The sequence below is a fragment of the Theropithecus gelada genome, chromosome 16 (assembly GCF_003255815.1).
Source record: "Theropithecus gelada isolate Dixy chromosome 16, Tgel_1.0, whole genome shotgun sequence".
Classification (NCBI taxonomy): Eukaryota; Metazoa; Chordata; class Mammalia; order Primates; family Cercopithecidae; genus Theropithecus; species Theropithecus gelada.
In genome coordinates, this window is record NC_037684.1 from 49,081,693 (window position 1) to 49,097,375 (window position 15,683).

Genomic DNA, 15,683 nt, shown 5'->3' on the forward strand with positions numbered 1-15,683 from the left:
GATGTGCGGTAGGTGCTGGGCAGCCTGGACAGGGTGTTGCAGGGTGAGTTGTCCAGCCGGCGATCAGTGTAGACATGCCAGCTGAGGGAGGGAGGTCAGGGGGCAGCACTGTGACTCCCACTGAGACCCCAGCCCCTGCATCTCTGACTGACTGCAGCCTCCTGTCCCCAGACTCTCGCCTGACCGCTGGTGTGCCCGACACGCCCACCCGCCTGGTGTTCTCTGCCCTGGGACCCACATCTCTCAGAGTGAGCTGGCAGGAGCCGCGGTGCGAGCGGCCGCTGCAGGGCTACAGCGTGGAGTACCAGCTGCTGAACGGCGGTGAGACATGGTGGCTGCTGGGCTGTGGGGTGCAGCCCTGCGAGGCCTGGCCCCAGGGTGACACATAGGGCACCGGCTGTGTCAGAACCCACCCGAATCCCTTGAGCGCTAAAGCCCCCATCCAGCCCGAGAGGGTCTCCCACCCCACTTCTTTGCCTCCCCTCTTCTGAGGTCTCACCCACCTCCCTGGGCCTCTCTCCTGGTCATTCTCTGCTAGGTTTTGCCTAACAAGGCCTCTTTGGGCTGGGATCCTAGGGCCTCTGCTGGCCTGAGATGCCTTTGGGGGGAACGAGGAAGTTTCACTTCCCTGGGCAGGCACATTCAAAGCAGCATGACCAGGGCGCAGGATTTTACCCAAACATGAGTGGGATTACAGGCTCCACTCTTGTATAGTACACAACCTGAACAACCAGCCATACCATACTGTACCCAACCTGTACCCAAACCACAGCTAGTCCTGGGTGGGTGATAACCAGGTCTCGATGGCAGCTTAGGGAAGAGGGGGATCAGGCCAGGGGTGGGAGTAACACTGCACTACTCTCTGCCCCCACCTGACCCCTCAGGCGAGCTACATCGGCTCAACATCCCCAACCCTGCCCAGACCTCGGTGGTGGTGGAAGACCTCCTGCCCAACCACTCCTATGTGTTCCGCGTGCGGGCCCAGAGCCAGGAAGGCTGGGGCCGAGAGCGTGAGGGCGTCATCACCATCGAATCCCAGGTGCACCCGCAGAGCCCACTCTGTCCCCTGCCAGGTGAGTTGCCTCCCCTAGCCCCACAGCTGCCCCCATCATGCCCACCACCCACCCACATGCTGACGCTCTTCCTCTACTGCCCCCAGGCTCCGCCTTCACTTTGAGCACTCCCAGCGCCCCAGGTCCGCTGGTGTTCACTGCCCTGAGCCCAGACTCGCTGCAGCTGAGCTGGGAGCGGCCACGGAGGCCCAATGGGGATATCGTCGGCTACCTGGTGACCTGTGAGATGGCCCAAGGAGGAGGTGCTGCCCACCCCAGGGGCAGGGGTGGCCAGGGGAGGGGTAGAGAGGGGCCGCAGAGGCTGAAGGCATCTTCTCTGCTCAGGGCCAGCCACTACATTCCGGGTGGATGGCGACAGCCCCGAAAGCCGGCTGACCGTGCCGGGCCTCAGCGAGAACGTGCCCTACAAGTTCAAGGTGCAGGCCAGGACCACTGAGGGCTTCGGGCCAGAGCGCGAGGGCATCATCACCATAGAGTCCCAGGATGGAGGTAGGCACCTGTCCTTTCCTTCACCTCCCACTCCTCCTCGGGCCGTGCCTTCTCCTGGCACCACCCTCTGACCAGCCAATCTGCCCACTCCAGGCCCCTTCCCACAGCTGGGCAGCCATGCCGGGCTCTTCCAGCACCCACTGCAAAGTGAGTACAGCAGCATCACCACCACCCACACCAGCGCCACCGAGCCCTTCCTAGTGGGTGAGCACTGAGGGCCAGGGGGTCCCGGCTCTCCCAGGACAGGGAGCTAGCAGAGGGAGAGGGGCAGACCCCAGGCCAGGTCATCTAATGCCTCCTCCTCCACAGATGGGCTGACCCTGGGGGCCCAGCACCTGGAGGCAGGCGGCTCCCTCACCCGGCATGTGACCCAGGAGTTTGTGAGCCGGACGCTGACCACCAGCGGAACCCTCAGCACCCAGGTGGACCAACAGTTCTTCCAAACCTGATCCCACCCTGCCCCACCCCCGCCATGTCCCACTAGGCGTCCTTCTAACTCCTCTCCCAGAGCCTCCTCAGCTACTCCATCCTTGCACCCCTGGCCGCCCAGCCCACCCACATGCACAGAGCAGGGGCTAGGTGTCTCCCGGGAGGCATGAAGGGGGCAAGGACCCCCTCTCTGGGCCCAAACCTATTTGTAACCAAAGAGCTGGGAGCAGCACAAGGACCCAGCCTTTGTTCTGCACTTAATAAACAGTTTTGCTACTGCTAGGCCCTGCCTTGCCCATTCTTCTGGGGCCTGAGAGGTGCTCGCCGAGGGTGGGGGAGCGGTTCTGACATCCCCCATTCTCTGACACCCAAGCATACACCCACCTCTAGAGGCAGGCAGGTACCACGTTGGAGGCACAAGTTTATTAGCACCCAGATACGGAAGGTGGCACCAGGCACAGAGCCATGGGACTGGCCTGCAGGCCCTGCACCCTCGCCGTGTGCTGTCCTGGGGCCTCCTCACAAACGCAACACCTTGGCTCCATCGGCCGCTTGAGAGAGGTAGAAGGTGGCAGTCCCGCCATAGTGCTCCTGTGGGAGGCGGGCTGGGGGTGAGTGGCAGGGCCCCGGGAAGCCGCCGCTCCTGCCCGCCCAGGCCCTGGTGCCCGCCCACCTGGATGTGCTGCATGGCGTGGGGAGCGGCAGAGGCTTCCAGCAGTGTCACCGTGCAGCCACCGAAGCCACCGCCCGTCATGCGGCTGCCATAAACCCCAGGCACAGCGAGTGCGGCCTCCACCAGCTGGTCCAGCTCCGGGCAGCTCACCTCATAGTCGTCTCTGCAGAGAGGATATCGAAGGGGTGGGCCTGGGGCCGGCCTGCGCCTGGCAGGAGCGGGGCGCCCAGAGGGCCTCACCTGAGTGAGCGGTGGCTCTCCACCATGAGGCGGCCAAAGGCTCTGTAGTCACCGCGTCTCAGGGCGGCCGCTGCCTGGGCCGTGCGCTGAATCTCCCCCACCACGTGCCGGGCCCGCCGGAAGCCCTCTTTGCTCACCAGTTCCCGGGCAGCTGGGGAGGAAAAAGGAGTCAGCAGCCACCTTCTCACTGCCTGGGACCGCGACGCCTGTGAGGGCCAGCAGGCGATGATGGCAGTGGCCCTGGCTGGACAGTGAAGGGTGGGAGGCCGCGGGGTCGGGGCAGCCTGGCTGTCTCAGACATGGGTCTGAAGAGCCCCTTTATCACAGTGCCTCCTCCCCCAACTGTAAAATGGGACACCTTGGTCCTTCAGGGAGCACTGAGGGTGAAACACTCCACGCTTCCCAAGGTGAGTGCTGCCCTCAAGAGGCCCCCACAACAGGAGGAGAAATTCTGCTGAGCTACATGGAGCCTCGAGGACTGGGACTCCAGAAGAGGGGGCAGGAGCAGCCAGGGACCAGCAGGCCATCCCATCTGGCTGGAGCTGAGGCTGGAGGGGTACCTGGGTCAGTACTGGTACTGACTCAGTGTACTGCGCCCAGCCAAACCCGCAGGTTTAAGGGGGGACGCTTATTATAGGTGGCATGGCGGGATAGAGGGGCAAGTAGATGCAAAGGACTAAGAAATGAATGAGCAGGCGCGGTGGCTCACGCCTGTAATCCCAGCACTTTGGGAGGCCGAGGCGGGCAGATTGCCTGAGGTCAGGAGCTCTAGACCAGCCTGGCCAACATGGCGAAACCCCGTCTCTAATAAAAATACAAAAATTAGCCAGGCATCGTGGCAGGCACCTGTAATCCCAGCTACTCAGGAGGCTGAGGCAGGAGAATTGCTTCAACCTGGGAGGCAGAGGGTGCGGTGAGTGGAGGTCATGCCACTGCACTCCAGCCTGGGTGACAGAGTGAGGCTCCCTCTCAAAAAAAAAAAAAAAAGAAATAAATGAATGGAAATGAGACAGTGGGCGGTGTTTTAGGCGGGAAGAAAACTGAGCATGTCTTGGAGGCTGAGGGAAGGAGCCAGGCAGCCAGGCAGGGGATGGAAGGAGAGGGATTGGGGCTTCTAGGGCAGGACTCTGGAGGAGACAGGGCAAGCTGCTCCTAGGCAGGAGACCTGGAGGAGGGGCAAGGGGAGGCTGGGGTGGGGAGGAGGGCCCAACTTGTTCCAGTGTGAAAACCTTGGCCAAGGTCATCTGCACAGAGCAGGCAGGGCAGGGCTGAGCGCTGCTCTGGAGAACGTGACACAGTTCACAAAACAAAAGGACAGGGAAGGCCGGGCGCGGTGGCTCAAGCCTGTAATCCCAGCACTTTGGGAGGCCGAGACGGGCGGATCACGAGTTCAGGAGATCGAGACCATCCTGGCTAACACGGTGAACCCCGTCTCTACTAAAATACAAAAAAAAATTAGCCGGGCGAGGTGGCGGGCGCCTGTAGTCCCAGCTACTCGGGAGGCTGAGGCAGGAGAATGGCGTGAACCCGGGAGGCGGGGCTTGCAGTGAGCTGAGATCCGGCCACTGCACTCCAGCCTGGGCAACAGAGCCAGACTCCGTCTCAAAAAAAAAAAAAAAAAAAAAAAAAAGAAAAAGGACAGGGAGGTCCCTCGGAGCTGTCTGATGTCCCTGAGATAGGCACGCCTACACTGCCAGGAAGGAACAACTCAGTGTGGGCAGCATGGCCAGGCAGTCAAGGGCATGGGCCCTGGAGCTAATCTGTCCAGATAGGGTTCAGATCCCAGCACTGCCTCTCACTGTAGATTCCCCCATCAAAAATATGAGAATTATGGTAACAGAATGTGCTTTACAGAGTTTTGGGGGGAATTAAATAATATTGATATGACCTTAAAACTGTCCAATAGACTATCTTCCTGGCCATGGGTAGCAGGAGCTTTAAGGATACTTGTATGTTTTTTATTTTGGAGACAGGGTCTCACTCTGTGGCCCAGGTTGGAGTGCAGTGGTGCAATCACAGCTCACTGCAGCCTCAACCTCCTGGGCTCAAGCGATCCTCCCACCCCAGCCTCCTTAGTAGCTAGGACTACAGGCACACACCACCACGCCTGGTTTAATTTTTGTATTTTTTTAGAGATGGGGTTTCACCATGTTGCCCAGGCTGGTCTCGAATTCCTGAGCTCAATCAAGCTGCCCACCTTGGCCTCCTAAAGTGCTGGGATTACAGGCACAGACGTGAGCCACCGCACCCAGCCTAGAATATTTGTGTCTCTTGACTCTATAATCCTACTCCTAAGAATCCATTCCTAAGAAACTATTAAGAGAATGCAGATAGGACAGGCGTGGTGACTCACGCCTGTGCCTGTAATCCCAGCACTTTGGAAGGCCGAGACAGGCGGATCACTTGAGGTCAGGAGTCCAAAACCAGCCTGGCCAATATAGTGAAACCCCATCTCTACTAAAAATACAAACAACAAAAAAAAATTAGCTGGCTGTGGTGGCACGCGCCTGTAGTCCCAGCTACTCGAGAGGCTGAGGCAGGAGAATTGCTTGAACCCTGAAGACAGAGGTTGCCGTGAACCGAGATTATGCCACTGTGCTCCAGCCTGGGCTACAGAGCAAGACTCAGTCTCAAATAAAAAAAAGAGAATGCAGATAAACCGGGTGCCTTTAGTCGCAGCTACCCAGGAGACTAGGTGAGATGACTTGAGCCCAAGAGTTCAAGTCCAGCCTGGGCAGCATAGCAGAACCCATTTCTTTAAAAAATAAAAAAAGACGGCCAGGCGCAGTGGCTCATGCCTATAATCCCAGCACTCTGGGAGGCTGAGGCTGGCGGATCACGAGGTCAGGAGTTCAAGACCAGCCTGACCAACGTGGTGAAACTTCATCTCTACTAAAATTACAAAAATTAGCCAGGCATGGTGGCGCATGCCTCTAATATCAGCGACTCAGGAGGCTGAGGCAGGAGAATCACTTGAACCTGGGAGGCAGAGGTTGCAGTGAGCGAGATCGTGCCACTGCACTCCAACCTGGGTGACAGAGCGAGACTCCGTCTCAAATAAATAAATAAATAAATAAATAAATAAATAAATAAATATAAAAAATTATTTAGGCCGGGCGTGGTGGCTCAAGCCTGTAATCCCAGCACTTTGGGAGGCCGAGATGGGCGGATCACGAGGTCAGGAGATCGAGACCATCCTGGCTAACAGGGTGAAACCCCGTCTCTACTAAAAAATACAAAAAGCTAGCCGGGCGAGGTGGTGGGCGCCTGTAGTCCCAGCTACTCGGGAGGCTGAGGCAGGAGAATGGCGTGAACCTGGGAGGCGGAGCTTGCAGTGAGCTGAGATCCGGCCACTGCACTCCAGCCTGGGCGACAGAGCGAGACTCCGTCTCAAAAAAAAAAATAAAAATAAATAAATAAATAAAAAATAAAAAATAAAAAATAATTATTTAAAAAGTTCATCACAGTGTGAGGTATATCAGAAAATAGTTAAGTAAATGACAGGGCACCTGAATGCTGAAATATTGTGGAGCTTTAAAGAGCCACACTGAGGCCAGGCGCGGTGGCTCACACCTGTAATCCCAGCACATTGGGAGGCCAAGGCAGGCAGATCACGAGGTCAGGGTTCGAGACCAGCCTGGTCAACGTGAAACCCCGTCTCTACTAAAAATATAAAACTTGACTGGGCATGGTGGTGGGTGCCAGTAATCCCAGCTACTGAGGAAGCTGAGGCAGGAGAATCATTTGAACCCAGGAGGCGGAGGTTGCAGTGAGCTGAGATGGTGCCACTGCACGCCAGCCTGGGCAACAGAGCAAGACTCTCTCTCACAAAAAAAAGAAAAAGCCACACTGAGATGGGCCTTTTGTGGCATAAGATAGGGTTCTGAGGCCGGGCGCGGGGGCTCACGCCTGTAATCCCAGCACTTTGGGAGGCCGAGATGGGCGGATCACGAGGTCAGGAGATCGAGACCATCCTGACTAACATGGTGAAACCCCGTCTATACTAAAAATACAAAAATTAGCCGGGCGCGGTGGCGGGCACCTGTAGTCCCAGCCACACGGGAGGCTGAGGCAGGAGAATGGCGTGAACCCGGGAGGCGGAGCTTGCAGTGAGTGGAGATCGCGCCACTGCACTCCAGCCTGGGAGACAGAGCGAGACTCCGTCTCAAAAAAAAAAAAGATAGGGTTCTGAGATTATGTTAAGTTGAAAAAAAAAAAAAAAAAAAAGCCGGTGCGGTGGCTCACACCTGTAATCCCAGCACTTTGGGAGGCTGAGGCAGGAGGATCACCTGAGGTCAGGCATTTGAGACCAGCCTGGCCAATATGGTGAAACCCCAGTCTCTACTAAAAATACAAAAAATTTTCCAGGCGTAGTGGCGGTGCCTGTAGTCCCAGCTACTCTGGAGGCTGAGGCAGGAGAATCGCTTGAACCTGGCAGGCAGAGGTTGCAGTGAGCTGAAACTGCACCATTGCACTCCAGCCTGGGTAACAAGACTGAAACTCTGTGTCCAAAACAAAAAACAAAACAAAACAAAAAAACATGGCAAGTAGGCTAGGCCCAGTGGCTCATGCCTATAATCCCAACACTTTGGGAGGCCAAGGCAGGAGGACCACCTGAGGCCAGAGTTCAAGATCAGCCCGGGCAACATTGCAAGACCCTGTCTTTACAAAAATAAAAATGAGCCGGGCATGGTGGCACACCTGTAATCTCAGCTACTTGGAAGGCTGAGCTGGGAGGATCCCTTGAGCCCAAGAGTTCAAATTTGCAGTAAGCTATGATCACACCACTACACTCCAGCTTGGGCAACAGAACAAGACCCTGCCTCTTAAAAATAAGGGGGGCAGGGTGGGGGGCAAGTGATGACATATTACATATACTCAGCTTTGAAAACAGATGTGGAAAAATACTGAAAGGAAACATGTGAAAATGTCAACAGTGGCTGTCTCTGGGTAGTGGCCTTATAGCTTGTTATTTTCTACTTTGTACTTTTCTACATTTTCCACAATGGAAATATGATTTTTCTGATTAGATAAGACCATTTTAGGATTTCAAGCAGCCCTGCTGAGGTTGGAACCCTGGGTTTGCAGTGTTTGAAGGGACTGGGGAGAGCATGGCAGAAGGCCCTGGAGATCGGGATCCCAGGCAGGGTCAAGGCCACACTGAGGCGCCAGCAGGGAGCCGCCTCCAGGACAGAGCACCCCGGCAGTTCTCACCCTCTAGCTCTTCCAGTTGCACCTCCCGGAGGCTTTCCTTGCCCAGGGCCTGGGCCACTTCTTCACACTGGCGCCGCCGCACAGGGTACTCACTGGAGCCCAGGGAGTGGCGGACGTTAGAGTTGGTGATGAGCACGGCCAGCTTGGGGTCTGAGAGTGGCACCAGGCTGGTCTCCAAGGACCTGGGGTGGAGTTACAATGGGGGAGATGACAAGGCCCAGCGTGTACTTGCTGCGCCAGGCAGTGGGCATACTCCACCCAGGAGCACCTGAGTGCAGGGCGGGAGGGGACGAGGGGAGCGAGCCCAACCTGCAGTCAATGAGCAGCGCGTGGCCCTTCTGTCCCATGAGTGAGATGAACTGGTCCATGATGCCACAGGGCACCCCTGCGAAGCTGTGCTCAGCCTGCTGACACACCTGGGCGCGGGCAGCTATTGTGCCCGAGTCTGCAGTACAGGGTGAGGTGGGGAGGCTAGGGCTGGTGGGAGCAGCAGTGGCTCCAATGACACTCCAGAGATTCCCTGCCACCCCCTCCATAAGGCATAGTAGAAGCTGGGACCACCTGGAGACCTCAGGGAAGGAGGGCTGGGTCAGGGCTGCGGCCTAGCTGGTACCTGGACAGAGCTGCTGGAGGAACGTGTACATGGCCACTTCCAAGGATGCTGAGCTGGACAGGCCACCCCCCAGGGGCACTGAGCTGACCACCACTGCACTGAAGCCAGGGAGGGGGGCAGCTGCAGGGGAAAGAACAGGTGATGGTAAGAGGGGCTGCCTGGGAGGATGGCACAGGAAGGGCATGTGTCCTGGTGGGAAGGGCAGCAACGGCCTAGCAGCTGTTTCTAGGGTGCGTGTCTCAGTTGTCAGAAGCCACCAACCTGCTGGTCTAAGGGACCCACTGCCCTCCATTTTCCCACCCTCTGAGGTTGCTGGGACACTTCTAATTGTCCTCCTGGTTTAGGGCTCTGGAGGGAAAAAAGGCTAGGGTTTGAATCCTGGCTCCTCCAATCAGGTCATGGGAAACCCAGGGCAAGTTCCCGACCTTCTGGGGGCATCAGTTTCCTCATCTGTACAACGGGATGCTCCACTCTGCGAGTCTTCCCCACAGTGTATCAAACAAATGAATGGGCTCTGTGGCTGTGAGGTGGCACTCCTAGTATCGGCGAGGACTTGGCTCAGGCCTGGGCCCCATACCTGGGTAGTACTGAATCACTCCCTTCACATAGTTGGCCCACCGAGGGGTCCCAGGCTCCAGCGAGCGCTGGGCTGTGGGCAGTGGAAACTGCAGCCGCTGGGGCTCATCGGCACCCTCAGAGGTGGTGAGGAGAGACACCAGCCCGTCCTTGCGGGGGCTGCCCACCACCACCGTCACGAGCTCCAGGGCCTGGCAAGACAGACAAGCAGTGGGTGAGGCTTTCGCAGGCTGATGGAGTAAGCCCCTCCAATGGCACCGCCTCCAGCCGAGGTTCTGATGCCTCCGCAGTCATCAGGTTCTGAACTTCCACGTTCAGCTTCGCAGGGAAGATCCTGAGGGCCAGCTGGCCTTGGGGGCTTGAGCCCTGCCCCCCTGGGTCTTCAGGGGCGGGGCGGCTGCTGCTGGAGCACAGACCTGGACTCTGCCCTGAGCTGTGGGGCAAGGGGGAGAGCTAGCCCAAAGGGAAAACAGATCACTGGAGCTCCAAAGCCTTTACATTTTGGGGTGGCCCTGGACACCTTGTACCTGTGCACTCCCCAAGCTACAGATGGGGCGGAAAGCACCCCACACTGAAAGCTGGGAGTCCTCACTCCCAAGTCGCAGCCCCGCCAAGAACCTGCTGTGACCTCCAGCAGTTCACTGGGCCTCTCTGGGCCTCAGTTTCCTCCACTGTGAATTGAACGGGCTGGGCCAGAAGGCTACGTTCGCCCAAGTCTGCAGTTGGGGCCCCACGGTGGCCAGAGGCGTGGAGTGTCCCCTTCTGCGTGGCACACAGGGCCTCAGTTTAAGGGGAACATGCTCCCAGCTTGAAGGCCAGGAGCCGCAGCCCACAGAGGGCGGGCTTGAGCGAAGAGGCGGCCGCGCACCCTCTCCCGGCCACTTCCTCGCTTCCTCCCTTCCAACGTGGGGAACAGCCCGTCCCGGGGACTCTTCCGTGCGCCGTTGCTCCAGGCGCAGCTGCCCGCCCCACATCTCCCGCGGGAAGAACTCGCCCCCAGCGCCCCCGAGGCCCGCCCTCCTCGGCGGCCGGGACAGGCGGCGGCGGGCTGGGGGCTCGCCGCGCAGCCCCTCACCATAGGCAGCACCAGGCCCTGGTTGTAGTCCGTGTGTTCCCCGATGAGGTTGACGCGGCCCGGCGCGGACACGGCCAGCTCGGGCTCGGCCCCGAACTCCTCCCGGAAGGCTCGCCGGGCCTCGGCCAGCAGCTCCGCGACCTGGGGCTGTCTCAAAGCAGCCATGACGCGCGCTTGCAGCACTGAACAGCAGCTCCGGCACAGCCCCGTCGGCGCGGGATGCTCGGGCGGGGCCACGCGCGGGGGTGCGCACAGTCCCGCCAGCCCCGCCCCGCGCCCGGACGCCCCGCCCCCAGACCGCAGCCGGTTCCGCCCCCACCCGCAACTCCCGTTGGAATCCAGCTGCTGGATGGTGGGTGGCAGGGGCTGATGGCGCCGGGTGGGATACAGCGCCCCCGATGGTGTCCTTCTCTCTGGACTTCGGGAAAAACCAATGGGCACTCACTAGATTGAGAATAGCCCTGAGTGGCACTTGGCATGACCAGGATTTCTGAGCTGCCCTTCCCTGGCGTTGGTGACTTTCTATGTGCCTCACCACCCACAACCACCCACACAGCCAGAGCAATGGAGCTGGCACCCGGTTGACCTGGGATTCCCAAAGGGATCTCCTAGGTCCCCAGGGCCAGCAGCTGTGAGAGGTCATCGGCCTCTGATCACCGGTTTCCAAGAGGGTGACCTGACACTCATAAGTAGGGATAAAGATAGACAAGTTTGGGCCGGGCGCAGTGGCTCACGCCTGTAATCCCAGCATTTTGGGAGGCCGAGGCGAGCGGATCACCTGAGGTCGGGAGTTCGAGACCAGCCTGACCAACAGGGAGAAACCCCATCTCTACTAAAAAATACAAAATTAGCTGGGCATGGTGGCTCATGCCTGTAGTCCCAGCTACTCGGGAGGCTGAGGCAGGAGACTCACTTGAACCTGGGAGGCAGAGGTTTCGGTGAGCTGAGATCACTCCACTGCCCACCGGCCTGGGCAACAAGAGTGAAACTCCGTCTGACAACAACAACAAAAAAAGACAGACAAGTTTGGTGGTGACCAGAGAGTCAATTTTACAAGCTCCTTTTCTAGGTAACACACAACAGCTCCTAGCAGTGGAGAACTGGACTAGGGTGGCAGTGGCCAGCAGTGGGCCCAGCCCCTCCCTTAAGGACCTGCCACAGCTGTCCAGGTAGGTTGTGCTCTTGGCCCCAGCAGACACTTCTTCAACCCAGAAGCCCTTGTCTCAGAGGCGTCACCTTGTTCCCAGAGTCAAGCACTCTTCTCTTGCTAGCCTGCATCCTAAACCTTCAGGCCGACCCCAACTGCTGCCTTGATGCCTGTCCACAGCTGCCCACCCTACATGGAACCTTGAAACTGAAAGACTGAAATGTAAGCAGATTGCTTGGGGTTCGGGTGGGAGTTGTGTGGGGAGTTATGGCCTGGGATGTAGCTTGGGGCCTGCTCAGGGGTGTGCCCAAAGAATGGGAAACTGCATTTCCAGGGCAATTCTGAAAACTTTTAGAAGAAAACAGGGGTACAGCTTTGTGACATTGGTTAGGCAATGTTTTTGTTTGTTTGTTTTTTGTTTTTGAGATGGAGTTTCGCTCTTGTTGCCCAAGCTAGAGTGCAATGGCGCGATCTCAGCTTACTGCGACCTCTGCCTCCCAGGTTCAAGCAATTCTCCTGTCTCAGCCTCCCAAGCAGCTGGGATTACAGGCACGTGCCGCCAAGCCCGGCTAATTTTTTGTATTTTTAGTAGAGACTGGGGTTTCACCATGTTAGCCAGGCTGCTCTCGAACTCCTGACTCAAGTGATTTGCCTGCCTCGGCCTCCCAAAGTGCTGGGATACAGGCATGAGCCGCCGCAGCTGGCCAGGCAATGGTTTTTTAGATATGACATCAAAAGCACAAGTGACAACAGAAAAATAAATTGTACTTCATCAAAGTGAAATACTTTTCTGCAACAAAGAACTTCACACGCGTCCCTGTGAAGAGACCACCAAACAGGCTTTGTGTGAGCAACAAGGCTGTTTATTTCACCTGGGTGCAGGCGGGCTGAGTCCGAAAAGAGAGTCAGCAAAGGGTGGTGGGATTATCATTAGTTCTTACAGGTTTGGGGATAGGCAGTGGAGTTAGGAGCAATGTTTTGTGGGCAGTGGGTGGATCTCACAAAGTGCATTCTCAAGGGTAGGGAGAATTACAAAGAACCTTCTTAAGGGTGGGGGAGATTACAAAGTACATTGATCAGTTAGGGTGGGGCAGAAACATCACAATGGTGGAATGTCATCAGTTAAAGCTATTTTCACTTCTTTTGTGGATATTCAGTTGCTTCAGGCCATCTGGATGTATACGTTCAGGTCACCGGGGATATGATGGTTTAGCTTGGGCTCAGAGGCCTAACGAGAACACCATCAAGAAAGTGAAAAGACAACTCACAGAACGGAAGAAAATACTTGCAAATCGTATGTATCTAAGGGGCCTGGAGTTTGAGACCAACCTGGGCAACATGGGAAGACCTCACTGCTACAAAAAAAAAAAAAAAATTAGCCAGGTTGGGTGGCACACACCTGTGGTCCCAGCTATTCAGAAGGTGAGACCGTGTGTCAAATAAAACAAACAAACAAAAAAAAAGCAAAAGATTTCAAGAGGCATTTTTTCCAAATAATATAAATACAAATGGCCAATAAGCGCATGAAAAGATGCTCGCAGGTCAGATGTGGTGGTTCACGCCTGTGATCCCAGACTTTGGGAGACCGAGGTGGGCAGATCACTTGAGGGCAGGAGTTTAGGACTAGACCAGCCTGGCCAACATGGTGAAACCCCGTCTCACTAAAAACACAAAAATTAGCCAGGCATGGTGGTGCCCATGTGTAATGCCAGCTACTCAGGAGCTGAGACACAAGAATCACTTGAACCCAGGGGATGGAGTTTGCAATGAACCAAGATCTCATCACTGCATTCCAGCCTAGGTGACAGAGCAAGACTTGGTCTCGGAAAAAAACAAAAAAGTGATGTATATATACAATAGAAATACTAATCCATAAAAAGAAATTAAGTACTGATACATGTAACAACATGGATGAAGCCTTCAAGAAAAAAATTAGCCAGGCATGGTAGCGGGTGCCTGTAGTCGCAGCTACTCGGGAGGCTGAGGCAGGAGAATCGCTTGAACCCGGGAGGCGGAGCTTGCAGTGAGCTGAGATCACACCATCACACTTCAGCTCAGATGACAGTGTGAGACTCCATCTCAAAAAAAAAAAAAAAAGGATGAACCTTGAAAATATTATGGTGAGTGAAGGAAGCCAGTCACACAAGACCACCTGTTGTATATCCAGAATTGGCAAATCTCTACAGATGGAAAGTTAATTAGTGGTTGCTTAGGTCTGAGGGAATAGCAGGGTCAGAGCCAAAGGATGGCAGGTTTCTCTGTGGTAAGGAAAATGTTCTAAAATGGACTGTGGTGATGGTTGCACATGCCTGTGAATATCCTAAACTGTTGAATTTTATGTTTTAAATGGGTGAATTATATGGTATATGTACCATATCTCAATAAAAGCTGTTAAGAAAACAATGGGGCCCAGCTGTGGTGGCTCACGCCTGTAATCCCAACACTGGGAGGCTGAGGTGGGCAAATGATTTGAGCCCAGGAGTTCAAGACCAGCCTGGGCAACATAGAGAGACCTCATCTCTACAAAAAAATTAAAAATTATCCGGGCACCGTGGCTCATGCCTGTAATCCCAGTACTTTGGGAGGCCGAGGCGGGTGGATCACTTGAGGTCAGGAGTTCAAGACCAGCCTGGCCAACATGGTGAAACCCCATCTTTACTAAAAATAGAAAAATTAGCCCAGTGTGGTGGTACAAGCCTGTAATCCCAGCTACTCAGAAGGCCGAGGTGGGAGAATCGCTTGAACCCAGGGGGCGGAGGTTGCAGTGAGCCGAGATCACACCACTGCATTCCAGTCTGGGCAACAGAGTGAGACTCCATCTCAAAAAAAAAAAAAAATCAAAAAGTAGTCAGGCTTGGTGGTGTGTGCCTGTGGTCCCAGCTACTTGGGAGGCTGAGGCAGGAGGATCACCTGTGCCCAGAGGTCCAAGGTGCAGTGAGCCGAGATCACGCCACTGCACTCCAGCCCAGGCAATTCCAGATTTCATCGGATGACCTGCTCCTTTTGAGCACACTTCAGTAAAGCATTTTTTGGCACTGCCAACAACAAACAAATACCATGAGTGGCCCTTGGGCTGGTTGAAATGGAATGAAATGCACAAACCATACCTCCCTACAAGGACCCATTCTATCAGGGCAGAGGTGAGTGAAGCAGCCCCTTCTCCATGCCTTTTACTCACCTTACCTCTGACATCTAACAGTGTTGAACCCTAATCTCCACTCTTACTATAATATGATCTCAGGTAAATGATACAACCTTTCCAGGCCTCAGTTTGTTATGTGTCAAATGGGGCTGGACATTGCTCCCAGATATGCTGTTGTAAAAGGAACTGAGGGCCGGGAGCGGTGGCTCACGCCTGTAATCCCAGCACTTTGGGAGGCTGAGACGGGCGGATCACGAGGTTGGGAGATCAAGACCATCCTGGCTAACAAGGTGAAACCCCGTCTCTACTAAAAATACAAAAAATTAACTGGACATGATGGAGGGGGCCTGTAGTCTCAGCTACTTGGGAGGCTGAGGCAGGAGAATGACATGAACCCAGGAGGCAGAGCTTGCAGTGAGCCGAAATCGTGCCACTGCACTCCAACCCGGGCGACAGAGCGAGACTCTGTCTCAAAAAGAAAAAAAAGGAACTGAATGAGATCATCTTCATAAAGTGCCCAGCCCAGCAGCTGGCACTTGGTACGCACAGAATAAATGTTTGCTATTCTTATCAGTTGTCTATTAATTCAACAGGCATTATGGTACTCTCCTTTATGCAATTGGCCAGAAAGATAAATGCCTCAGGCTCTCACAGTCTGATTGGGAGGCAGACAGTTACAAATCTGACCCCCTCTGTCTGTGATAAATGCTCTGAGTAGAGCTTTCATTTTTTTTTTTGTTTTTTTTTTTTTTTTTTTTTTGAGACGGAGTCTCGCTCTGTTGTCCGGGCTGGAGTACAGTGGCCGGATCTCAGCTCACTGCAAGCTCTGCCTCCCAGGTTCACGCCATTCTCCTGCCTCAGCCTCCAGAGTAGCTGGGACTACAGGCGCCCGCCACCTCGCCCGGCTAGTTTTTTGTATTTTTTAGTAGAGACGGGGTTTCACCGTGTTAGCCAGGATGGTCTCGATCTCCTGACCTCGTGATCCACCCGTCTCGGCCTCCCAAAGTGCTGG

General features: G+C 55.6%; 2 protein-coding genes across 2 annotated transcripts in view; one reads left to right on the forward strand and one right to left on the reverse strand.

The window, feature by feature from the left end:
* ITGB4 (integrin subunit beta 4) overlaps window positions 1–2,273 on the forward strand; it is a 37,814-nt gene extending 35,541 nt beyond the window's left edge. The window contains exons 35-40 of the mRNA XM_025362948.1: window positions 172–321; window positions 885–1,073; window positions 1,160–1,315; window positions 1,398–1,562; window positions 1,656–1,766; window positions 1,872–2,273. Of these exons, the coding sequence (XP_025218733.1) occupies window positions 172–321; window positions 885–1,073; window positions 1,160–1,315; window positions 1,398–1,562; window positions 1,656–1,766; window positions 1,872–2,011 (911 nt within the window). The 3' untranslated portion in view covers window positions 2,012–2,273. The remainder of the gene's footprint in view (window positions 1–171; window positions 322–884; window positions 1,074–1,159; window positions 1,316–1,397; window positions 1,563–1,655; window positions 1,767–1,871) is intronic.
* A 119-nt stretch (window positions 2,274–2,392) lies between these two features.
* GALK1 (galactokinase 1) lies at window positions 2,393–11,119 on the reverse strand. Its single transcript, XM_025362002.1, has 8 exons — window positions 10,383–11,119; window positions 9,309–9,498; window positions 8,732–8,851; window positions 8,428–8,563; window positions 8,119–8,300; window positions 2,905–3,055; window positions 2,665–2,827; window positions 2,393–2,582 (listed from the first exon to the last, which is right to left on the reverse strand). Exons 1-8 carry the CDS (start codon window positions 10,545–10,547, stop codon window positions 2,511–2,513), a joined length of 1,179 nt encoding a protein of 392 aa, XP_025217787.1. The 5' UTR covers window positions 10,548–11,119; the 3' UTR covers window positions 2,393–2,510.
* Between the last annotated feature and the right edge of the window lie 4,564 nt (window positions 11,120–15,683).

Excerpts from the sequence above, each read along its gene's own strand:
- GALK1 (XM_025362002.1), bottom strand. The coding sequence starts at position 10,547 with ATGGCTGCTTTGAGACAGCCCCAGGTCGCGGAGCTGCTGGCCGAGGCC. Across the intron at positions 8,852-9,308 it reads AGTGATTCAGTACTACCCAG|CTGCCCCCCTCCCTGGCTTC; the intron begins GTATGGGGCCCA and ends TTTCCCCTGCAG. Across the intron at positions 2,583-2,664 it reads ACGCCATGCAGCACATCCAG|GAGCACTATGGCGGGACTGC; the intron begins GTGGGCGGGCAC and ends CGCCTCCCACAG.